Source organism: Sapajus apella, unplaced genomic scaffold, assembly GCF_009761245.1.
Source record: "Sapajus apella isolate SASKATOON/1434 unplaced genomic scaffold, GSC_monkey_1.0 scaffold50, whole genome shotgun sequence".
In the NCBI taxonomy this organism is placed as follows: Eukaryota; Metazoa; Chordata; class Mammalia; order Primates; family Cebidae; genus Sapajus; species Sapajus apella.
The window spans coordinates 5,248,471-5,274,934 of NW_022436990.1; the positions used below are offsets into that span (position 1 = coordinate 5,248,471).

At 34.7% G+C, this 26,464-nt stretch overlaps 1 protein-coding gene across 1 annotated transcript in view; it reads right to left on the reverse strand.

The window, feature by feature from the left end:
- Window positions 1–26,464, reverse strand: part of TTC6 (tetratricopeptide repeat domain 6) — a 259,315-nt gene that overhangs the window by 105,656 nt on the left and 127,195 nt on the right. The window contains exons 8-10 of the mRNA XM_032242507.1: window positions 25,561–25,702; window positions 13,184–13,288; window positions 1,251–1,340 (exon numbers count right to left, since the gene is read on the reverse strand). Coding sequence (XP_032098398.1) covers window positions 1,251–1,340; window positions 13,184–13,288; window positions 25,561–25,702 — 337 coding nt within the window. The remainder of the gene's footprint in view (window positions 1–1,250; window positions 1,341–13,183; window positions 13,289–25,560; window positions 25,703–26,464) is intronic.

The following is a 26,464-nucleotide window of genomic DNA, read 5'->3' on the forward strand; positions in this document are numbered from 1 at the left end:
TACTTGGGATGCTGAGGCAGGAGAATCGCTTAAACCTGGGAGGCAGAGCTTGCAGTGAGCCGAGACCGTGTCACTGCACTCCAGCCTGGTGACAGAGTGAGACTCCATCTCAAAAAAAAAAAAAAAAGAAAAGGGCATGTTCCATGTCCTTAAGCTAACAGTGATGCAAACAGCAGTAAAGAAATATCTAGGCCATGTCCAGGGGCTAACACCTGTAATCCCAACACTTTGGGAGGCTGAGGCAGAAGGATCACTTAAGCTCAGGAGTTTTGAGACCAGCCTGGGCAACATTGTGAGACCCCACTTCTAAAAAAAAAAAAATTAAAAAACAAAATTAGCTGTGTATAGTAGCATGCATTTGTAGTCCCAGCTACTCAAGAGGGTGAGGTGGGAGAATCACTGAATCACTTGAGCCCAGGAGGTCGAGACTGCAGCGAGCCATCATCTTACCACTGTACACCAGCCTGGGTGATGGTGTAAGATTTGGTCTAAAAAACAGAAAAAGACCATATTAGGCACTAGTGAGAGAAAAATAAAACCATATCTTAATTGTACCCCATATAAATATCAGGTCATTGGATACGCTGCAGTTAATTATACTTAAAGTCGTAAGTATGCATCTGATCACCATTTAAAGCAATCAGTCTTACTCTGCTTCATGGCCACAAACAGGTTCTCTGTTTAGTCAAAACCTTTGATCATTGAAGACCTAGGCAAGAATGAGTGAAAAAACTAGAAATGTTAGAAAAACTCACAACAAATAACCTGCTATTGATTAGTGAATGACATCTTCTAACAGTCATAAAAACAGCATATTTGAGAAAGTAAAAATGTATCTACAGCAAAGTTAGCACGGAATGGTCTGAGCCATTTCTCAGAATGAGGAAGTACCAAGAAAAAAATTTTTTTTTTTTTGAGACTGAGTCTCCCCCTGTTGCCCTCCACCTCCCAGGCTCAAGCGATCTCCCCACTTCAGCCTCCTGAGTAACTGAGATACAGGAACATGCCACCACATCCAACTAATTTTTTGTATTTTTAGTAGAGATTGGGCTTCACCATATTAGCCACGCTGGTCTTGAACTCCTGGCCTTAAGCGATCTGCCCATTTCAGACTCCCAAAGTGCGGGGATTATAGGCATGAGCCACCATGCCCAACCCCAAGAAATGATTTCTGGAATTACTATAATTAATATCTGGATTGTAGGCAGATATAGTAAACAATCTTAATTAAGAATAAAAATTCTACATACGCTAAAATTTGTTTTGCTATATTGATGTAAAGTAAGGACACTGGTTTCAGGTGATAATCTCTCAGTTAAAAGTCTGCTTGGTTGAACACTCTGTGAATAAAAAGATAACAATTTTAAATTATGTTTTGGAATACTTTTTAAAAGTCTATGATGACTGTTACTTCATAGTACAACATTATTAACAGAAGAGAAAATATATGAAAGTAGTATAATTCTAGAAAACACCAGAAATGACAAAGTCCAGCTGCAGCCTTAATATTTGGCCAAAACCTGCAATTTAGCTTCAGTCTTGGCATTTAGCCAAATGATTACTTCTACATTATTTCTGACATTCTTAATCTTAGGAGTGATCAATGATCCTATCATCTAATAAGCTAACATTGAATTTATGTACCATATTAATATGAGGAATATGAACACGACATATTATCTAAATTTCCTGTCAAAAATGAATATTTATGTTGAAATATAAGCAATCATTCTAAATGTAAACTGGAATGAAATTTTCCTTAAGGGCTTTATACTTTGAATTCTATCTGTTAAGTATGTACATATATTTATTGTAAGAGTAAACTGCCATAATAACTAAGGTTATTAATAAATGTGCTACTTCTCTATCCTGTAATCAGTGGTTTGGATATGCAGAACCCTAGAAGACCTAAATTTGATAGCCTGGTGGATTAATGATTAATTAAATCATACTGCTACTTTCTTTTTGAGATTGTTAGGTCTCAAACAACTAACATTAGCAGTTTTAAAAATACTTATTGAACAAAAAGTCAGATTTTTAAAAATATTATGTAATTATTCCTGATGATGGAGAAAGCTATGGGTAACTTAGGAATCACCAGCATTGAATTTTTGCTAAAAATCCTCTCAAGTTATATTTCCAGAAAGTAGTGATAGCACAATGTAAGGTAAGGTAATTACTGGACATAGTAGAAAGATACTTAGTCACTTTCATCATTATTCTTTAAAGACAAACTATGATTTTTAGACTATTTTGTCATATGCTTATACAAGATATTGAAATATGATGGAACAGCAGATATTATCTATTTAAATGAATGCTTTTAACAACAATAAGGACAAAAACCTTAGTACCATGTTTTATAGATATAAAAACTGCAGACCTTATTAACAATCAATGATTGCTTATTTTTAAAAAGAACATATATGCTGGAGCCTTGGAAACTGCCAAAATAATGGCCAAACTAAGGTGTCTTGAGAGGGCACTTACAGTGTTGCTTAGATGATATCCAATGGAAAAAAAAATCCTCCTACTCTACCCCAAAGATATTGTTGAAATTGGTATGCATGCAATAAAAGCTGAAATGTAAACAGAAATGGAAACAGTGTCTTTAAAAGTCAATGATAACTTCTGCTTCTAATTATGTAATATTAGGAACTCTGCTGAGGACAACTGAGGGCTACATGAAATTTGAAAAACAATGGTCAAAATATCAAAGAGATAACAAGATGAAGAGATGAAAAATCGTAAGTATATTTTTTCTCTTCCTTATAATCTAAGAAAAGACAAGGACCAGAAAAGTTAAGCCTACTATTCAAAGATGCTTTGTTCTCAGAATGTTTGCCAAAACAGCTGCACTCTGATTTGCAGATTTGGCAATTTCTTGGGGCAAGGGTGACAAAAGTCAAAGCCCAGAATCTACTTGAGATGGGGAGCCTGATAATACATCTCAGTTATGTATAAACTGGAATATCACAGGGGTACACCCTCAGATTAAAAGTGGGTGGAAGTAAATCAACTTTTATGTGGACTTTTAGTCTGGGCTCTATCACAAGGGTGGTCAGAGAAATTCAAGTCTTAACTTCAGATTAAAGCAGTCTTTGAATGGAAAGACCCCAGATTCTAACAAAAATATCCTTTGGAGGAGGAAAATGCCATTCCAAATCTCAAATGTTTCCTTAACATCATGTTTCAAATAAAATGGTAAGCAAACATTTAAAGACAGACAGCTACACAAAGAAACAAAGCACCATAACATAATAGATTCAGGGTAAAATAGAAATACTAAAAAGAACAATATAAAAAACAAGTTTAATAATATATTATACATAACTAAAGAGAGAATTTGTGGATCTTACCTATAATATAGGTTGGAAGAAATTGTCCTGAATCCAATACCAAGCACAAGAGGAAAAAAGATACCTAATACATGTGATTAAAGTTCCAGAAAATGAAAAGAGAATAAATAGAGACAATATTTAAAGAGATCACTAAAAATTTTCAATAGCTAATGAAAGATGCCAACTACAAACTCAAAGAATTTCAGTGTGTGATAAATAAAAAGAAATATACACCTAGAAACATCATAGTGAAACTATAGGAAATGCAAATTAAAAACTTAAAACTAGCCAGGTTTAGGAGAAGCAGAAAATGTATTAGCTTCAAAGTCTTTACATTTAAGACTTACTTCTCAACAGCAATAATGCATGCCATAAAATAATGAAACATCATTATTGTTTTAAAACCTCTGCCAATATATTATACTCAGATAAAATATTCCTCAAGAATGAAGTAATATGAAGACATTTTGAAACTAAGGAAAACCAAGGTTTTCACCAGCTGCAGATCTCCTACTCCTCCTCTCAAAAGAAATTCTATAAAATACAATTCAGGCAGAGGGTAAAATGATTCCTGAGGAAAACAAAAGAAAAGCCAAATAAAAAGAGAGAGAGAGAGAGAGAGAGAGATAAGGGTAAAATTTAAGGTGTATTACATAAAATAAAAATTTACTTTGGACTTTAAAAGCTAGAATCTATCAAATTAAGAGCATAAGTCAAGAAGGGGTAAATGGATTTAAAGGATTCTGAAGTCACTGTATTTTCCTGGAGGAGTATAAAGGTATTAATATATATGAGATACTGATAAGTTAAAGATGCATATTCTAAGAAAGCTGCCACAGGAATAAGAAAAACACAACATTGACTCTTGAATAACATGGGTTTAAACTTCATGGTTCAGAAAATCTACTTATATGCAGATTTTCTTCTGCCTCTGCCACCCCTCAAACAACAAAACCAACCCCTCTTCTTCCTTTGCCTCAGCCTACTCAGTATAAAGACAACAAAGTGAAGACTTTCATGATCATCTATGTCTACTTAGTTAATAATAAATATATTTTTCTCCTCCTTATAATCTCCTTTATAACCATTTTTCTCTTGTTTACTTCATTGTAAAAATACAGAACATAATACATATAACATACAAAATATGTGTTATTGACAGTTTATGTTATCAGTAATGCTTCCAGTCAACAATAAGTTATTTGTAGTTAAGATTTTGGAAAGAGAGCCAAATCAAGAACAAACTTACATTCACAATTGCCACAAAGAGAATAAAATACCTAGGAATACAACTAACAAGGAATGTAAAGGACCTCTTCAAGGAGAACTACAAGCCACTGCTCAATGAAATAAGAGAGGACACAAACAGATGGAGAAACATTCCATGTTCATGGTTAGGAAGAATCAATATCGTGAAAATGGCCATACTGCCCAAAGTAATTTACAGATTCAATGCTATCCCCATCAAGCTACCAATGACCTTCTTCACAGAACTGGAAAAAACCACCTTAAACTTCATATGGAACCAAAAGAGAGCCCGCATAGCTAAGTCAATTCTAAGCAAAAAGAACAAAGCGGGGGGCATCACACTACCAGACTTCAAGCTATACTACAAACCTACAATAATCAAAACAGCATCGTACTAGTACCGAAACAGAGATATAGACCAATGGAACAGAACAGAGGTCTCGGAGGCAACACAGCATATCTACAACCATCTGATCTTTGACAAACCAGACAAAAACAAGCAATGGGGAAAGGATTCCCTGTTCAATAAATGGTGTTGGGAAAGCTGGCTAGCCATGTGCAGAAACCAGAAACTGGACCCCTTCCTGACACCTTACACTAAAATTAACTCCAGATGGATTAAAGACTTAAACATAAGACCTAACACCATAAAAACCCTAGAAGAAAATCTAGGCAAAACCATTCAGGACATAGGTGTAGGCAAGGACTTCATGACCAAAACACCAAAAGCATTGACAACAAAAGCCAAAATAGACAAATGGGACCTAATCAAACTCCACAGCTTCTGCACAATGAAAGAAACAATCATTAGAGTGAATCGGCAACCAACAGAATGTGAAAAAATTTTTGCAGTTTACCCATCTGACAAAGGGCTGATATCCAGAATTTACAAAGAACTAAAACAGATTTACAAGAAAAAAACTAACAAGCCCATTCAAAAGTGGGCAAAGGATATGAACAGACACTGTACAAAAGAAGACATACGTGAGGCCAACAAACATATGAAAAAATGCTCATCATCACTGGTCATCAGAGAAATGCAAATCAAAACTACATTGAGATACCATCTCATGCCAGTTAGAATGGCGATCATTAAAAAATCTGGAGACAACAGATGCTGGAGAGGATGTGGAGAAATAGGAACACTTTTACACTGTTGGGGGGAGTGTAAATTAGTTCAACCATTGTGGAAGACAGTGTGGCGATTCCTCAAGGACCTAGAAATAGAAATTCCATTTGACCCAGCAATCCCATTACTGGGTATTTATCCAAAGGATTACAAATCGTTCTACTGTAAGGACACATGCACACGAATGTTCATTGCAGCACTGTTTACAATAGCAAAGACCTGGAACCAACCCAAATGCCCATCGACGATAGACTGGATAGGGAAAATGTGGCACATATACACCATGGAATATTATGCGGCCATCAAAAACGATGAGTTTGGGTCCTTTGTAGGGACATGGATGAACCTGGAAACCATCATTCTCAGCAAACTGACAGAAGAGCAGAAGATCAAACACCGCATGTTCTCACTCATAGGCGAGTGTTGAACAATGAGAACACATGGACACAGGGAGGGGAGCACTACACACTGGGGTCAGTTGAGGGGAAATAGGGGAGGGACGGTGGGGGGTGGGAAGCTGGGGAGAGATAGCAAGGGGAGAAATGCCAGATGTAGGTAATGGGGAGGAAGGCAGCAAATCACACTGCCACGTGTGTTCCTATGCAACAATTTTCATGTTCTTCACATGTACCCCAAAACCTAAAATGCAATAAAATAAGTAAATGGGAAAAAAAAATTAAAAATAAATAAATAAATAAATAAAAGATTTTGGAAAGTTTAAAGTTATACGTGAATTTTCAACTGTGCAGGGATTGGCACCCCTAACCTCACATTGTTCAAACATCAATTATATGTAACTTTTAAAACAGAAATAATAAAACACAATACACCCAAATAATTGAAAAAAATAAACATACAATGGGTAAGAAAAAGAAAAATAACAACAAAAAGTAGATGTAAATTTTAAATAAATCCAATTGAAAAACAAAAAATCCAAATATATTTAATTGTTTTTATCTAACTACATGTTGTTTATAAAAGACAAATCTAAAATATAAGAATACAGAAAAGTTATGTATAAGGGAACAAATAATAAAGGAAAATTGCTATCAATGCATTAATAATAAAGATAGACTGAGGTAAAAGTGTTTACTAAAATTAAGTAGCTCAGTTCATTACTGAAAGTTTTTACTCACAAAGAATGTTTAACAATTCTTCATTTGTATGCATCTAATAACATAGCCCCAAAATATATAAAGTAAAAATTGACAATATTACAGGAAAACATACACAAATCCACACCACAGTGGCAGACTGTTTGTGATTTTGCTCTTTAAAATGGTCCCCAGTATAGTGCTGAAGTGCTGGCTAGTGTTCCTAAGTGCAAGAAGGCTGCCATGTGCATTATAGAGAAAATAAATGTGTTACATAAGCTTCTTTCAGGCGTGAGTTACAGTGCTGTCAGCTATGACTTCAGTGGTCATGAATCAATAATATATATTAAATAAGGTGTCTTTAAATAGAAAACCTCATAAAGCAAGGTTATTTATTGATCAGCTGATGAAAAACCAGAGGCTCACAGGACCCTAGCCTTCTACTTCCATTAGGAGCAACGAACAGTTCAATATCAACTAATTCAGTGCTTGAGGTAACTTTATGGAACATAACTACCACAAATAACAAAACTCCACAGTACATGTTTATTTTATCTATACCTCATACTACAATGTAAGCTCCATGAAATTAGCAACCTTGATTTTTCATTGCTGCAGCTCCAGCAGCTACAACAGTGGCTTGCACATAGAGGTGACTGGCATGTATTTATATGATGAATAAATGAAAAAATGAAATGTAAAAAGACTTAAGCCTTCATTTTTAACAAGACCATGAAGTTCCAAGTGGGATGAATGAGAACTACAGTGTCTGAATACTTATTATCAATACTGGATGCTGCCTGGCAAGTAATTAAAAAAATAGAATTTTATGCCATATCAAATTGGAATGCAGGAGACAGAGGAAAATAAATATATATCCATGAATACGAATACAAGTCCACTCCAAAATCTACCACCCACAAACCTTTCTAGAAAGAATTAGTCAAAAATATAATAAGGAAAATAAAAATGATTAGAAGAAAGGAAGTTATATAAGACAGAAAAAATTGTGGTGAGAAATAAATCAGAAAAACATAGCTAAATCTGTGTAATTATTGTTGCACAGAGTGAACATTAAAATTTTCAGGAATAAAAGTATTTAATGGTCTTAAATTGGCAGATTGCCAATGGGAGTAAAGTGAAACATTTTAAAGTCTTAATCCTTCCTGGAAAGGATATAGATTCTGATTGAATCTTAAAATGTTTAAATACATGCTATATATTTTTTAATAACCATGAAAATGTAAAATCATGAATATATTATATCCAGACTACTTGATTTTATTTTTTAAAAAAGGAAAAAATATATATAAATTTAAGAAAAGGAATAAAAAGTGATTTTTAAAAAGGCAGCATCAAACAAAAAATACCAGTAACTATAATATATATAGAAACAAGTTAAACTTGTTTTTTTAAAAATGTAAGCACACAGATCTGGGTATCTAAATATTATTTCCCATTCATCAGAACCAGGAGTCTTTGAAGAAAGGTCTGATGCCAGTTCTGGTGAAATGAAAATGTCAGGTGAGCTTGAGCTATCTTTTTGTGCCAGAAAATTCTGTTGGATCCTTTTTCTCCTGTTCATTGGGAGTAGACAACCAGCAGTATTGATTTTCTTTCAGACTCCTTTTCTAATAGGTTACTCCATGATCAGCAGTTCTAATTCTTCCTATTCCTGCTACAATTCCACCTCTTTTAAAACAATTTTGCCTGCCCTCAATTTCCTACATTCACACTTTCCGATAAACAGAGATGGAAAAATAAATGCCCATACTTTGTAAACAAACATATAGTTCAAAAAACATTGCATTCATATTACAGACTCCCTACTGTGTCAGTTCAAGTAGAAGTAGACACCTACAGTATAGGATAAAATAAGAGGGTGCAGGAGTAGGCAGGGGGAGCCTTCAGAACATGATGCAGATTTGACATCTGGGAAAGAAGATGAGAGAGGAAGGATTAGGTAGGAAGAGCTTCAGACCACGGAGCAGTTCTATAAAAGATTCAACCAGGCAGATGAAAAGTCCCTGAGCCAAAACTGCCCATGAAAGCAACCACAATCAAGCAGGAATGTGTCTGCTCTAGCAACCACCTTGTGTTCAGTCCCTGGCTGGGAGCAGCCCCAAGGAAGTATGGCCTTGGAGCAAATGCCATGTTAGGTCTACAGGACAGCAGCTAGAGTGCCCCTCTCAGCAGATTTTCTTGAAGCAGATGTGAGCATCATATTTTCATGAATGCCACATCGACTTATGCAAATTAATATTCACCAATCTTTTGCATTAAGGCAATCTTTTAATATACTTTATATTATTAACTTCCCCTTTTTAGTTCATGACATATTTTTCAAAAACAATATGTATTATTTTCTTAGATGAAAAGTTTAGATTGCAGTATAAAAAAGGAAATGAAAATATACATAATCTTCTAAGATTTGAAATATACATACACTTTATGAATTCCAAACAGAAAAATACACATATGTGCAAAGATATATTCAAGTATTTTTAAGTGGAAAAAAAATCAAGATGTAGAATAATATAAATTATAACTCCACATATGTAAAAGCATTAATTTGCACACACAACTGCATGACATAAATGACAATGAAATGTCTGAATGGATATTTGAAACACATTTAACAATGGCCGACTTCAAGGAGAAGAGAACTGAAGAAGGACAGCGTTAAGGATGGGGAATATTCTTTATGTCATATTTATCTTTATTGTTTGAATTTTTACTACAAGTAGGCATTTATATACTACTTGTGTGATTTCCGAAGTGATTGTAATAGGCCTTGCCACTCTGAAAACAGCACAGCACAGACAGTGGGGAGTTAGCAAAAGAGAACAGAATTTTTAAAAAACAGAAACCACGAAATAAAATAATAATAGTAAGACTGAAAAACCATATGCTCCTTATATGGGACATCTAAAACAAAACAAAAACAGTAAACAGTATTAACATAAAAATATTTCTGAACATAGAGAAAAGAACACAGAGCTGGACATACTAGAGTAGAATTCAATCATTAATTAGGCCAAACTGGATCATTTCAAATCAGTAAGAGACAAAATTCATAATAAATACAAAACATCTTCTAATCACAGAAAGTAAAACTGTTAATAATACATGGAAATTTGTTTTTGTGGGATTTTTTTTGTATTTTTGGTAGTGATGAGATTTTGTAATGTTGGCCAGGTTGGTCTTGAACTCCTGGCCTCAAGTGATCCACCCACCTCAGCCCCACAAAGTGCTGAGATTATAGGTGTGAGACACCGCACCCAGCTAACACATGTAACAATTGACAAAATACAACTTCACTGAAAATCCCTATTTAAACAAAGTTTTTATGGCATCAAATGAAAGAAATATGCCACATAAAATGTAATAACATTACAAAATATAATAGCTAAATCTATTATTATTTGAGCACCTACTACTTAAATCCTCAAAACACTCACTTTACAAACATAAAAACTGAGACTTCATGAGGTTAAAATAATAGTACAAGGTTATCCAGGAAGTAAATGGAATTCAGATTCAAGACTATCTGATTCCAAAGGTGTGCTCTGCTTAGTCCGACCACAATATAAAAATGATAACAAATAATACCACTGAATTAACAGATAAATATTGGAATATCTATTAAAACACAAAGCAAATATCCATAAATTCTAAGAAACTGGTATTCTAAAGAATATTTTCCTATACTACTAAGGATTAAGAATAAAATTTAAATGAAATAATTTCAAAAAGTTTTAAAAAATGTTTAAATACTGTGGTGTATCAAAAAGAAAAGGAAAACTACAACAGAAATTACTTTGAAAATAAAGACACTGCAAATGAAAATGTTTGAACTAAAGTCAAATACACAGAAGAAAACTCATTAATTACTTATATTACTTAAAAAAAAAAAAAAAAAAAAAAGAAGAGACTGGGCACAGTGGCTCACGCCTGTAATCCTCAGCCTTTGGGAGGCTGAGGCAGGTGGATCACTTGAGGTCAGGAGTTCAAGACCAGCCTGACCAATATGGTAAAACCCCATCTCTACTAAAAACACAAAAATTAGCCGAGTGCTGTGTGGGTGCCTGTAATTCAAGCTACTCAGGAGGCTGAGGCAGGAGAATGGCTTAAACCCTGGATGCAGAAGTTACAGTGAGCCAAGATCATACCATTGTACTCCAGCCTGGGTGACACAGCAAGACTCCATCTCAAAAAAAGAAGAAAAAAAGAAAGAAGGAAGAAGGAACAAGAAGAAGAAGATGAGGAAAAAAAAGAAGAAGAAAAGAAGAAGGAGGAGGATGAGGAGGGCGGGGCAGAGGGAGGAGGAAGAGGAAGAAGGAGGGAGGAGGAAGAAGGAGGGAGGAGGAAGAAGGAGGAAGGAGGAGGAAGAAGGAAGAAGAAGGAGGAAGAAGGAGGAGGAGGAGGAAGAAAAAGGAGAAGGAGGAGGAGGAAGAGGAGGAGAAAGAAGAAGGAAGAAGAAGAAACAACATGAATAAATTTTTAAGCAAAAGAAATTAGAAAAATGCCAAAATAGAATGTCAACATTCTATGGAAAGCAGAAAGCCAAAGCCAAAAGTATTTTAAAAGAGAGAAGTAACAACATTGAATTAATAATAATCAAAAGTTTTTTGGTGGAAGATGGTAGGTTAAACTCATCTGTTTTTCTGGTTGATTAGCCATGATATCTAAAAGCCAGGGAATTAAGTGTTATATATCTCGCTAAATAAAGTAAAAGGGATGGTTTTATACTGGTATGAGTATAGTAGTCTGACAAGCAGAGAACAAAGCACTTAAAAACAAATAAAAAAAGAAAAAACCTACTTTCTAAAAATTCTGCTCTAAGAAAAAATAACAGAAACATCATTAGAAAGAAAAAAGAAAATGATCCAATATTAGAAATTAATATTAAAACTGACAAAAATATATGCAACTCTATGCATATAACTTATAAATCTCAATTAAATACATATTCCGTAAGAATATGTTGCCAATTGACAAGAAAAAATAGTAAACATGAATAACCTAGAAAAGAAAAATTTTTAATTTTCAAACAACTACCTAACCAAATGGCTCAGATGAGTCCAAACAGTGAGTTCTTCTACTTTTCAAGATTATTCCTATGCCATATCAATTTCAGAATATTAAAAGTGATGAAATGCTATCCAGTTAACCTTATAAAGAAAGAATAGCTCTGATAGCAAAGTCTGACAAAGGAAAAAAATGCACTACACACATATTTCACCCATGAATATATATTTAAAATTATGGCCTAACAGAATTCAACATAATTTTTAACAATAATATGCTATGAACAAGGAATCCAAGAAATGCAAAGATATTTCAAAATCAACATTCTAAACAGGTAATATCAACAGGTTAAATATGAACAAGGCTCCTTTCATGCCTTGGTTGCAGGGAAGCTAAGATGCAAATTGATGACCCCATTTCAAGCAACAGCATATACGAACTGAATTTCTTCATATTAATCTTACCTCTGGCTTTATTATGCTATTACTCATGTTATGTTTTCCCCACAATTTCTTTAACTTTTTTGTTTTATACTTTTCTGATATATGTGTTTTTGTAAGATGCCTACAACACTGTTCAAATAAAATAATCCTGAATGCCACAAAAAAATTATGTACAATGATGCTCATCACAGAACTTCTGAAAGAGTGGGCAAAAAGGAAAAAGAAGAAAAGAGGAGGAGAAATACAAAGAATTTTTACAAACGAAAGAAAATGATCTAAAAAGTGGACAATTCTCTGTGGGAGAAGAATAGGTTATTTTGTTTTACTTCTCCTTATTTTTCTAATTTTTAAAATAATCAGTATAACATTAAATGAGAGTAATCATTATTCTTTAAGGGAAGAAAAAAGATTACTATATTTGGATAGTGTTAAATCTTTTTAACATTAAATTAATTTAAAACGTGCTTTTAAAAACAAATGAAAATATCATGAAGATTCTCTAAACAACCCAAATAGCTTTATATCTTGAACTCTCAATCAAATAAAACATTCTTTCAAAAAGAAAACAGAATATTCCTCTTAAGTGAATAAAGTCACATGGATAAGTATAACATTTTTAAATATACATATATAATATATAAAATTATAGTTATATGTCATATGAACATATAAAATTATAAATTTATAAGTACATAGGTATATAATTTTACACATACATATAATTATTATTTACATATATAAGTACTTTCTATAGTGATAGCCAATTAATTCTAATTATGACAATAACTGGAAATTTACATAAATATCCAGTGAAATTTAACATCATAGCCAATTATACAATTTAATTATTCAATAATAACTACAACAATAATAGAGAAAACTCCTTTGATATGTTACCTCATATTTTGGATATAGAGTTTCCTTCATGACAGATTCTGGAACAGAGAATTTAGGTGCAGCTGTATTCCAAAACAACTTTGTGAATTCTGGATAAGCACACATCTTTGAAAATAACATAAAAGTTTATTAGAAACAGGAAGAAATGGCCCCAAGAGTAAAAACCCAATCTCCCATCAAAATTAGTTTTAGTTGAGGAGGATTTTTGGTTACACAGCTTCTGAAAGTCTGGGAAATAATTTTTTAAAGCCATCAGATTAGCAAAATGTAAAAGTTTGCATTACCAAGTGATGCTAAGGACTTGAGGAAACACACTGGAGGCCAGTTGACCATTTCTAGTAGAGTAGAAAGTGTACATGCCACATCCTCCTGGAATTTCATTTCCAGCTATATAGCCTAAGCATATTCTTACACCTATGCATGGGGAGATGTGTATGGGGTATTCACAGAGCATACAAAATAAAAAATAAAACCCAATCTAAACGTCCATTAATAGAGTAACATAAATAAAATGTGCTATACTCATAAACACTATAAAACACAAAAATTATGATCTAAAGATAGATCTTAGAAGTGTGGGATTGAGAATAAAATAAGCAAGTTTTAGAAAGATACATAAAACTATGTCATTTATATAAATGTATCCAGAACACAAAAACTGTATTATTTATTGGTTAGGCTCCCAAATACATCTAGTAAAGTATAAACTCATGGACTGGAAAGGCTGCTATAATTGTAACAGTAACTGCTGTGGAGGGAGGAATAGAAATGGAATTAAGAAATACAAGAGGACTGAATTTAATAATTTTTAAAATTTTATGTTAAAAAATGTGAAACAAGTATGATGAAATGTTAACATTTTCAAAATCTTACTAACATATTGTCAGGTGTTTGCTAGTTTGATTTCTGTATTTCTTTTCCAAATAAAAATTAATCAGGTCTAGGGAAATTTTTTAGGAATATGAAACTATTGTGTATGATACTGGAATTGTGGCTACATGACATTATATATTTTTAAAACCCCATTGAACTTTGAAGCACAAGGACTGAATTTTAATGAAATGCAAATTTATGTTTATAGCTGTACCACCCTAAACATGCCTGATCTCATCTGTAATACAAATTTTTTAAAATCATTTAGGAGGTCAGGAGGAATCCCAGGCTAGAATACAGAATGTAATAAAACAATCTAACTATATTACAAATATATGAAATAATCTCATCCAAGGGGGTGGGGAGAAAAGTTGCTGACCTCAGTAATTTTGGAAATGAGTAGAGTATATAAAACTAAAGGCCAAAGGAACTGTACACATAGCATTGTACATTAGGTAATAAAGTTGTAGCCCACATGATTATGAATTAACAAATCTGACACTTCTATGCATGTGTACTGGAATTGAAAAATTTAATAAATTGAGGGAGAATGGTGGAAACCTGGTTTATAACTGCTGGAGTGGAAGTTTAAAGAAAAGGAAGGAAACTAGAATTATCCATGAGGTGAAGAATTGGAGTTGGATATATCAGTAAGAACCCATATTTAGCTTACTATAGATACAGATGTTTACATATAGAGATATGTATAGATATGTGTATTTATTTATACAATTTATATACACACATACATTTCCTTGCTTTGTCGGCTGACAAGACCTAGAAGCAACAATGCCTAGTAGAAACAAGCACACCTACTGCCTGGATCTTAGTTTTTAATTATATTCCCCAATAAAGAGAGCCAGGGCTCCTTATTGAAATTGCTGATTCTAGGACTGGGGCAGGAAACACACAGATGAGCCTAGAATATCTAATACTACCAAAAATTAAAAAAGAGACATAGAAGCCAACTGAAGGAATTCTCAATGGCCAAAGATAAAAAAAATTTAGCAAAACTAATAATAATAAGGTTATATTAGATTACAACTCAAAGTATAACATATTCACAAATCATACTGATATAAATAAATGACTGAATAAGTAAATGAGAAGAATAGACACACTTCCTATACAGAAGAATTCTAATAAATTCTAACAAATTTTTGTAGACACTCTACCCTAAAGGAAGTGGAACATAACTCCCCATTTCTGAGGTATGGCTATGTATGGTGACTTCCTTCTGAAGAGAATAATATGGGAAGGGGAAAAAAAGAGAAACTTTAAATGAAGAAACCTGGTAAACATTACCTAGCCAAGTGATGGAGGCTAACATCAACATTGATAAATCATGTTGATAGTATGTACCCCTGATACATTATGAAAATGGCACTTTTTATCTCAGGACCTAGGTCCTGAATAGTATTGCCTAGGTTTTCTTCTAGGGTTTTTATAGTGTTAGGTCTTATGTTTAAATCTTTAGTCCATCTAGAGTTAACTTTTGTATAAAGTATAAGGAAGGGATCCAGTTTCAACTTTCTGCATATGGCTAGCCAGTTTTCCCAACACCATTTATTAAATAGAAAATCCTTTCCCCATTGCTTATTTTCCTCCCAAAATCACATAATCCAATCAAATCAGAGAAACATCATGACTGGGCATGGTGGCTCACACCTGCCCAAGAACTTTAGGAGGCCAAGGCTGGAGGACCACTTGAGGCTAGGAGTTCAAGACCAGCCTGGGCAACATAGTAGCACCCTACAAAATAATTTAAAAATTAGCCAGGTGTAATGGCATGAGCCTGTAGTCCTAGCTACTCAGGAGGCTGAAAAGGAAGGATCACTTGAGCCCTGGAGGTCGAGGCTACACTGAGCTGTGATCATATCACTGCACTCCAGCTTGGGCAACAGTGCAAGATCCTATGGGAAGGGAAGAGAAGGGGAGGAGAGGGTAGAAGAGGAGAGGGAAAAGGGAGTGAGGAGGGCCCCCTGCCCCCAAACAGGCCCTGGTGTGTGATGTTCCCCTCCCTGTTTCCATGTGTTCTCATTGTTCAACATCCACTTATGAGTGAGAACATGCAGTGTTTGGTTTTCTGTTCTGGTGTCAGTTTGCTGAGAATGATGGTTTCCAGCTTCATCCGTGTCCCTGCAAAGAACATGAACACATCCTTTTTATGGCTGCATAGTATTCCATGATGTATACATGCCGCATTTTCTTTATCCAATCTATCATTGATGGGCATTTGGGTTGGTTCCAATGTGAACAGTGCTGCAATAAACATACATGTACATGTGTCTTTATAATAGAATGATTTATACTCCTTTGGGTACATACCCAGTAATGGGATTGCTGGGTCAAATGGAATTTCTTTATTTCTAGATCCTCAAGGAATTTCCACACTGTCTTCCACAATGGTTGAACTAATTTACACTCCCACTAACAGTGGGAGTGTAATCAATTTCTTCACATCCTCTCCAGAATCTGTTGTCTCCTGATTTTTTAATGATTGCCATTCTAACTGGGTTGAGATGGTATCTCAATCTGGTTTTGATTTGCATTTCTCTAGTGACCAGTGATGATAAGTTTTTTTTTTCATATGTTTGTTGGCTGCATAAATGTCTCCTTTTGAGAAATGTCTGTTCATATCCTTTGCCCACCTTTTGATGGGGTTGTTTGGTTTTTTTCTTGTAAATTTGTTTAAGTTATTTGTAGATTCTGGATATTAGCCCTTTGTCAGATGGGTAGATTGCAAAAATTTTTTTCCATTGTGTTGGTTGCTGGTTCACTCTAATGATAGTTTCTTTTGCTGTGAAGAAGCCCTTTAGTTTAATTAGATCCCATTTGTCTATTTTGGCTTTTGTTGCCATTATTTTTGGTGTTTTAGTCATGAAGTCCTTGCTTATACCGAGGTCCTGAATGGTGTTGCCTAGGTTTTCTTCTAGGGTTTTTATGGTGTTAGGTCTTATGTTTAAATCTTTAATCCATCTAGAGTTAACTTTTGTATAAGGTATAAGGAAGGGATCCAGTTTCAACTTTCTGCATATGGCTAGCCAGTTTTCCCAATACCATTTATTAAATAGAAAATCCTTTCCCCATTGCTTATTTTAGTCCAGTTTGTCAAAGATCAGATGGTTGTAGATGTGTGGCATTATTTCTGAGGCCTCTGTTCTGTTCCCTTGGTCTATATCTCTGTTTTGGGACCAGTACCATGCTGTTTTGATTACTGTAGCCTTATAGTATAGTTTGAAGTCAGGTAGCATGAGGCCTCCAATTTTGTTTTTTGTTGTTTGTTTGTTTGTTTGTTTTGCTTAGGACTGTCTTGGCTATGGGGCTCTTTTTCGTTTCCATATGAAGTTTAAGGTGGTTTTTCACAATTCTGTGAAGGAAGTCAATCTTATTTATAGATAACATTGAATCTATAAATTACATTTGGTAGTATGGCCATTTTCATTATATTGATTCTTCCTAACCAGGAGCATGGAATGTTTTTCCATCTGTTTATGTCCTGTCTTATTTCCTTGAGCAGTGGTTTGTAATTCTCCTTGAAGAGGTCCTTTACCTCCCTTGTCAGTTGATTTCCTAGGCATTTTATTCTCTTTGTAGCAATTGTGAATTGGAGTTGACTCATGATTTGGCTCTCTGTTTGTCTATTAGTGATATATAGAAATGCTTGTGATTTCTGCACATCGATTTTGAATCCTGAGACTTTGCTGAAGCTGCATATTTGCTTAAGGAGATTTTGGGCTGAGACAATGGGGTCTTCTAAATATGCAAATATGTCATCTGCAAATAGAGACAGTTTGACTTCCTCTTTTCCTAATTGAATACCCTTTATTTCTTTTTCTTGCCTGATTTCCCTGGCCAGAACTTCCAATACTATGTTGAATAGGAGTGGTGAGAGAGGGCATCCTTGTCTTGTGCCAAATTTTCAAGAAAATGCTTCCAGTTTTTGCCCATTCAAAAACTGGAATTGGCTGTTCCATTGATACCTAGTTTATTGAGAGCTTTTAGCATAAAGGGCTGTTGAACTTTGTCAAAGGCCTTCTCTGCATCTATTGAGATAATCATGTGGTTTTTGTCTTTGGTTCTATTTATGTGATGGATTACGTTTATAGATTTGCATATGTTGAACTAGCCTTGCATCCCCAGGGGTGAAGTCTACTTGATCATGATGGATGTTTTTTGATGTGCTGTTGGATTGGTTTGCCAGTATTTTATTGAGGATTTTGCATCAACGTTCATTATGGATATTGGCCTGAAATTTTCTCTTTTAGTTGTATCTCTGTCAGGATTTGGTATCAGGATGATGTTGGTCTCATCCAAGTTTTTTCTGTGAATTATTAAGTACATTTTTTATAGGATACAAGACTTAGGTCAGGGTTCTTATTTTTGGCTATGGGATGTACAATTGATTCAGCACCAATTGTTTGAAAAGGCTATCCTATGCCATTGAATCATTTTTGCATTTTTATAAAAAAATCAGTTGTACATATCTGTATAAGTCCATTTGTGGGTTTGCTACTCTGCCGCATTGATATGTAGGTTTATCCATCCACCAAGACCACACAGTCTTAATGACTGTAATATAGGAAGTCAGGAAGATGGATAAACTGCTTCCCATTTTATTCTTCTTATCCAAAATTGTTTTAGCTATTCTACTTTCTTTCCATTTCCACACAAATTTTAGAATACTCTTGTTTACATCTACAAAAAAAAAAAAAAAAAAAAAAAAAAAAAAAAAAAAAAAAAAAAAAAAGAAGAAAAGAAAAGAAAGAAAGCCTTGCTGGAAATGTGATAGGAATTGCTCAAATCTGTATATCAATTTGAGGAGAAATGACATGTTTACTATGATGATTCTTCCAATCTATAAATATGGAATCTCTCCATATTCTTAGATCACTTTTATTTCTTTTATCAGCATTTTGTAGTCCTTGGCATCTAACTCATATACATGTTTTGTTAGATCTACACTTAATTATTTCAGTTGTTAGCAGTTATAAATGATATGGTTTTAATTTCAGTATATATTTCAGTACACGTTCATCTATAGATACATAAAAATACAATGAATTATTGATGTTTATCTTGTATCCTTTCACTTTACTGAGCTCGATTATTAGTTCTGTGAGATTTTTCTTGTACAGATTCCTCAGAATTTATTTAATTTATTTATTTATTGACAGAGGCTCTCACTGTTCTCTAGGATGGAATGTAGTGCATGATCACAGCCTCAACCTCCCAGGCTCAGGTGATCCTCCCACCTCAGCCTCACGGAAAGCTGGGACTGCAGGCACACACCACCACACCCAGCTAATTTTTGTATTTTTAATAGAAATAGGGTTTTGTTATATTGTCTCAGCTGGTCTCAAGCTCTTGGGCTCAACCAAGCTGCCCCCGCCTTGGCCACCCAAAGTGTTGGGTTTACAAGCATGGGCCACTGCACCCGGATGATTCCTCAGAATTTTCTGTGTAGACAATCATGTCATCTGCACATAGGGGCAGTTGTATGGCTTCTTTTCTGGTCTTCAAGCTTTTCTTTCCTTTTCTTGCCTTAATACTCTGCCTAAAATTTGCAGCACTATGTTGAGTAAGCGTGGTGTGGGAAAACAATTAGGCTTTCACAGTTAAATACAATGTTAGCTCTAGGCTTTTGTAGATGCTCTTTATCAAGCTGTAGAAATTTCCCTCTATTCCTATTTTTCTGAAAATTTTTATCATGGAAATGGATGATGAAATTTGTTAAACGCTTTCTCTTCATTGATAATTATGATCATGGGATTTTTCTTCTTTATTGTGTTAAAATGATAAATTACAAAGATTGACTTTCCAATGTGGAGGCAGTCTCAATCTCTGAAATAATCCCCTAAAGTCATGGTGGATAATTATTTTTACATATTTTCAACTCTATGACCTAACATTTGTTAAGGATTTTTATATTGAATATTTATAGGGAGTTATCTTAGTCTGTTTTGCACTGTTATAACAGAATACTTGAGACTGGATAATTTATAAAAAATAAAAATTTATTCTCTCACAGTTCTGGAGGCTAGGAAGAACTCCAAGATCGAGGCACTAGCATCTGACGTAGGCCTTCTTACTATGTCCTCACATGGTAAAAGGCAGAAAGTCCAAGAGGGAAAAAGGGGGCTGAACTTGCCCATTTCTAATAGCATTCTCCCCATCCATAAGGGCCTAATCACCTCTTAAAGGTCCCACTTCTTACTGTTACAATGAAATTTAAACTTCAACGTGGGTTTTGGAGGAGACAAACATTTGAATCATAGCAAGGACATTGGTCTGCATTTCCCTTTCCTTCTTTCTTTTTTACTGTCTCTGTCTAGTTTACGTACTAGGGTATTACCAGCTTCAAAAAATGAATTCGAAAGTCTTCCCTCCTCTTTTATTTTCTGAAAGAGATTGTATAGAATAGGTGTTAATTATTCCTTAAATGTGTGGTAGAATTCTCTGTAGTAAAATCATCTGGACTGACATATTTGGGAGATGGGGAATGTTTTATAAATCAATAATTCAATGTCCTTAATACTTACAGGGCTATTCAAATTATTTTATACTGGGTAAGTTGTGGTAGTTTGTGCTTTTCGAGAATTTCTTCATGTCATCTAAGTTATCAAATGTCTGTGTGTGCAGAGTTGTTCATAGTATTTCTACATTAGTTTTTTGATATCTGTAGGGTCTGTAGTAACATCTCATTTCATTTCTAATATTGGTAATTTATGGCTTTTCTTTTTCTTGTCAGTCTTGCTAGAGATTAATTTCATTGATCCTTTCAAGTGACTAGCTCTTTCTTTCATTAATTTTCCTTACTGTTTTTCTGTTTTCAGTTTCATTGATTTCTGCTTTTATTCCTTCCTTCTGCTTCTTCGGGGTTCATTTTGCTCTTTTTTTCTTGGTTCTTAGGTGGGAGCTGAAATCATTAATTTGAGACCTTCTTTTTCTATTGAAAGCATTTAGTGCTGTAAATTCTGCTTAGCTATATCCCACAAATTTTGATATGTTGTATTTTCATTCAGTTCAATGTATTTTTTGAATTCCTTGAAACTTCTCCTATAACCCATATATTATTTATAACTGTACTGTTTAGATTCCAAATTTTTGGAGATTTTTGTTATCTTCCTCTTACTGGTTTCTACTTTTAGTCCATGATGGATTTGCTCTATCCTGGTATATGCTTCTTGGCATCTGAAAAGAATATGTATTTTGCTTTTGTTGGGTACAGTGTTCTATAAACTTCAACTGGAACCTACTGGTTGATGGGGGTGTTGCTGATTTTCTAAGTGTTCTGTCAATTCTTGAGAGAGAAATGCTGAACTCTCCAACTACAATTGTGGAATAATCTTTCTTCTCTCAGTTCTTAGATTTTGCTTTGCATATTTTGCAGTTCCGTTGTCTGGTGCATATATTTTTTAAGACTGGCATATCTTCTTGATGTGATGACACTTTCATCATAATATAATGCCCCTCTCTGTCTCTCATAACTTTCTTTGCTTGGAAGTCTATCTTATCTGACATTAATATAGCCATTCCCACTTTTTTTTTAATTGATGTTTGCATATTTTTGACCCTTTTATTTTCAAGCTGGCTATATCATTATGTTTTAAGTTTGTTTCTCATAAACATTATATATCTGGGTCATGTGTTTTAATCCAGTTTATCACTCTGTCATTTAACTGCTATATTCTAACCATTTACATTTAAGTTAGGGCTTAAATCTGTCATTTTAGATGTTGTTTCCTGTCTGCTCTGTGTGGTTTCTTTTGTTTCTCTGTTTTCTTTTTCCTGTCTTCATGTAGGTTACTTGAACATGTATTAGAATTCTACTTTTATTTATTTATAGTGTTTTTAGTATATCTTTATATAGCTTTTTAATTGTTACTCTCAGTATTACAATTTATAAACATAGCTTATCACTATCGACTGAGGGTGTCATCTTACTAGTTCAAGTGATATATAGAAATCTCACCTCCCTATGTCTCTTTACCCTTTCCCATTTATAATATAACCTAAATATTTCCTCTATATTCTGTTACAACCACATCAGCATGATAAATTTTGCTTCAACTGACAAAAATAACTTAGAAAACTCAAAAGGAGAAGGAAACTTTATTGTACTTACCCATATTTTTGCTTTACGTGTGCTTTGCTCCTTCTAGATATTCCTGGATTTTTTCTTTTGTTATTTCTCTCCATTTAGAGAACTTTTCTGAGCCATTCTTTTAGGGTATGTATGCTGGCAACAAATTCTCTTAGTTTCCTTCTATTGAGGATGTCTTGATTCCTTCATTCCTAAGGGATATTTTTCTGGAAATATGATTCTGGGAACATATTTGTTTTCTTCCAGCACTTGAAAAATGTTCTGCCACCTACTTCTAGCCTCCATCACCTCTCATTGGAAGCCCATCTCCGTGCAAATTATTTTTCCCCTGCAGGTAGCATGTAATTTCTTTTTTTTTTTTTTTTTTTTTTTTTTTAACTTTCAAAGTTTTTCTTTATCTTTCATTTTTAGAAGTTTGAATATTATGTGGTTTGGTCTATATTTCTTTAGATTTTTCCAGCTTGGGATTTGCTCAGGCTTCTGAATCTTATGCCTTTTGCCAAACTGGTGAACTTTTTAGACATTACTTATTTCAGTACTTTTCAGTCTCACCCCCATGCTTTGTGATAACACAAATACTAGATCTTTTGTTATAAAATCCCTGAGATTCCCTAAGGCTCTATTACAAATGTTTTAGTCTATTGTGGAAGACAGTGTGGCGATTCCTCAAGGACCTAGAAATAGAAGTTCCATTTGACCCAGCAATCCCATTACTGGGTATTTATCCAAAGGATTACAAATCGTTCTACTATAAGGACACGTGCACACGAATGTTCATTGCAGCACTGTTTACAACAGCAAAGACCTGGAACCAACCCAAATGCCCATCGACGATAGACTGGATAGGGAAAATGTGGCACATATACACCGTGGAATATTATGCAGCCATCAAAAAACGATGAGTTTGGGTCCTTTGTAGGGACATGGATGAACCTGGAAACCATCATTCTCAGCAAACTGACAGAAGAGCAGAAGATCAAACACCGCATGTTCTCACTCATAGGCAGGTGTTGAACAATGAGAACACACGGACACTGGGAGGGGAGCCCTACACACTGGGGTCAGTTGGGGGGAAATAGGGGAGGGACGGTGGGGGGTGGGAAGCTGGGGAGAGATAGCAAGGGGAGAAATGCCAGATGTAGGTGATGGGGAGGAAGGCAGCAAATCACACTGCCACGTGTGTTCCTATACAACAATTTTGCATGTTCTTCACATGTACCCCAAAACCTAAAATGCAATAAAATAAATAAATGGGAAAAAAATACAATTCCATAAAAAAAAAAGTTTTAGTCTGTTTTCCCTTAGTTGCACATATGGAGTAAATTCTAATTGTTCTGTCTTCAAGTTTGCTGATTCTTTCTCTCTTTCCCATTCTACTTTTGAGCCCAACCATTAAGCTTTTCATTATAATTATTGTATTGTTGGAGCCTAATATTTTAAAGTTTCTTCTCTATGTCTTCAATTCATTTACTAAGACTTTCTATTTCCTTCCTGAATCTTTTTTCTTTGATTTGTTTCAAGTGTTCATAATTGGCCATTAAAGCATTTTTATGATGGCAGCTTTAAAATTTTTTATCAGATAATTCTGTCATCTCAGTATTGTCATCTATCAATTTTCCTTTTACGTTTAGTTTGGGATTTTCCTAGTTCTTACTAGAATTAGTGATTTTCAATTGAAATTTGAATATTTTGGATATTATGATATAGGACTATGGATGCTATTTAAACATCCTCTTTTAGCAGACAATTCACTGGGCCTCCCCTCTGATACTAACACAGTGGGGAGTGGGAGGACTGGCTCATTACTATTAGAGGAGGATGGAAGCCCAAGATCCCCAGGTGGTCCCACCTGACAGTACGGAGAAATCTCATTCCACTCAACTAAGATGAAAGTCCCAGGTCCACACTGAGCCTTTTTTGACCCCACCTTGGCAGTAGTGTTGGAGAACCTTGTGACACTCTGCCGAGGGCAGAAGTCTAGGTTTCCCTGTAGGCCTTTACCGGTAGAAGTGAGGGTGGGGCTGCAGTTTTTTACTGTGGTTTTTGGGTGGAGTACTGAATTATTTGTCTAAAATTTTTTGGTGTTGCTAGGCTACCTCTTTCCTGGTTCTTTGGCTAGAGATAGCAGGCTTTTGTTGGGGATTCTTTTTTTCATTACCCGTTGGTGTAAACTAACTCATCACCATGCCATTCTTTTGGTCCCAAAGTTCTTAGCTATTGTTCCTCCCTCTCCCCACCTTGCAGAGTCTACTTATATTTGCAATGCCCAAGGTTTCTACTCATACTTAGCAGGAAGAATGGGAAAAATCGCTTCTACTCCATCTTCCTCAGAAGTAGAAGTCTTGCAACTTTCAAGAAACTACCATTTGTTAAGTTTTGGTATTTACCAAAAGAAAATATTGACAATTATGTTTTAAAGGCTATCAAAATAATTTAACTTTTCTAATTGCAAATTTCTGTGAGGCCAGAATCTTCTCACACATTTCAACAAAACAAACTGCCACATAATTGAATGCAGAAACAGACCTGAGAGTCAATTTGTCTTTTATTAAGCCAGGCATTATATTTTTTTAATCTTAGTTTCTCACTAAATTTTTTTCTCATAACATAATTATTTTTCATAAAAACACTTTTTTTTTGGAAGCTCTCACTCTGTCACCCTGGCACCCTAGTTGACTGCAGCCTTGACCTCCTGGGCTCAAGCAATCAACCCACCTCAGCCTCCCAAGTAGCTGAGACTATAGGCACGTACCACTATGCACAGCTCACTATTTTATATTTATTTTTGTAGACATGGCATTTCAATATGTTGCCCAGGCTAGTATCAAAATCCTGGCCTCAAGCAATCCTCTTGCCCTAACCTCCCAAAGTGCTGGGATTACAGGCATAAGGAACATATAGAACTTTATTACTGCAATTTTTAATAAATAAGTATTTTAGCATTTTCTCACTTTTCATTATTAACAACTTGTTAATAGATATAACTCACATAAAAAATTATTGAGGTTCTTAATAGTTTTTGTTTTGAGAGAGGGTCTCTCTCTGTTGCCCAGGCTAGACTGCAGTGGTGTACTCACGGCTCATTGCAGCCTCAATTGCCTGGGCTCAAGTGATTCCCTCACCTTAGCCTCCCAAGTAGCTGGGACCACAGACATGTGCCACCAGGCTGGGTTACTATTTGTAAATACGAGGTCTTATTATATTGGCCAGGCTGGTCTCAAACTCCTAGGCTCAAGCAATCCTCTCGCCATGTTCTCTGAAAGTTCTGGGATTACAGGCATGAGCTACCACACCTGGCCAGTCCTCAATAATTTTTAAGAGTGAAAAAAGTCTCCTAAAACCAAAAAGTTTGATAACCTGTGAGGTAGAGAAAACTGATATTAAAGAAAGTCCTTACTTCCTCTCCCAAGACTTGCAAGTGTGGTTTGTGAGCACGCCCTCTAGTTCCTTGTGCCAACTCAGGTGGTATCCCTCGCAGTGTCGGAGGAACATGGACATATTCTTGGTTGTCATCCATAACAGGAATTCCATACAATATTCTACAATGTGATAAGAACAATAAGTTTGTTTTTCAAGTAGTTGACAAAGCATAAGATGTTTGCCCTCATTTCATAACTCTGCTGAAATAAACACATGGACATTTGACATCCCACTAAACAGAGATTTTGTAGAAGTCAGATAATTCAAAATTAGAAATAATCAAAAAATACTCATATCTGGTTCTTAATATATTTTAGTAGTAATATTTATGATGGTTTTGTTTCATTATATTGGAATAATAAATTCACCCTATGAAAGCCTAGTTACAAAAGAGGTTTAAAAAAAAAAAGCTTCTCTACCTTCTGATCTCTCACCTGCTCCCAATTCCAAGCTCACACACACACACAAAGTTTTGTTCTTGGACTAGGGCAAAGCATGAGCCTAAGCAAAAATGTCTTCTCACATTATGGTTTTCCCTTCTTGCTGGGATGAACAGAAAACTGTTTAGACATCAAGTCTTCCTTTCTAGGCTAAAAGCTACATATACATAAGAATACATATGGAACAAAACTTATCAATAAAAGCCTTAAGCTGAAACATGAGATAAATCAAAATTTGAAGATAAAACGTATCATTAATTACTGATCTACCGACTGGCTTAGAAATACACTAACTTTTGTATTGCAACACTTAACTGTAAAATAAAGATAAAATGAACATAAAGACAAAATATCTAAGCATATATATACAGTCAGGTACCACAAACATACTATAGAATATCAATATCACATGGAAGCATTTAGAGCTACTGTTCCCTCTAA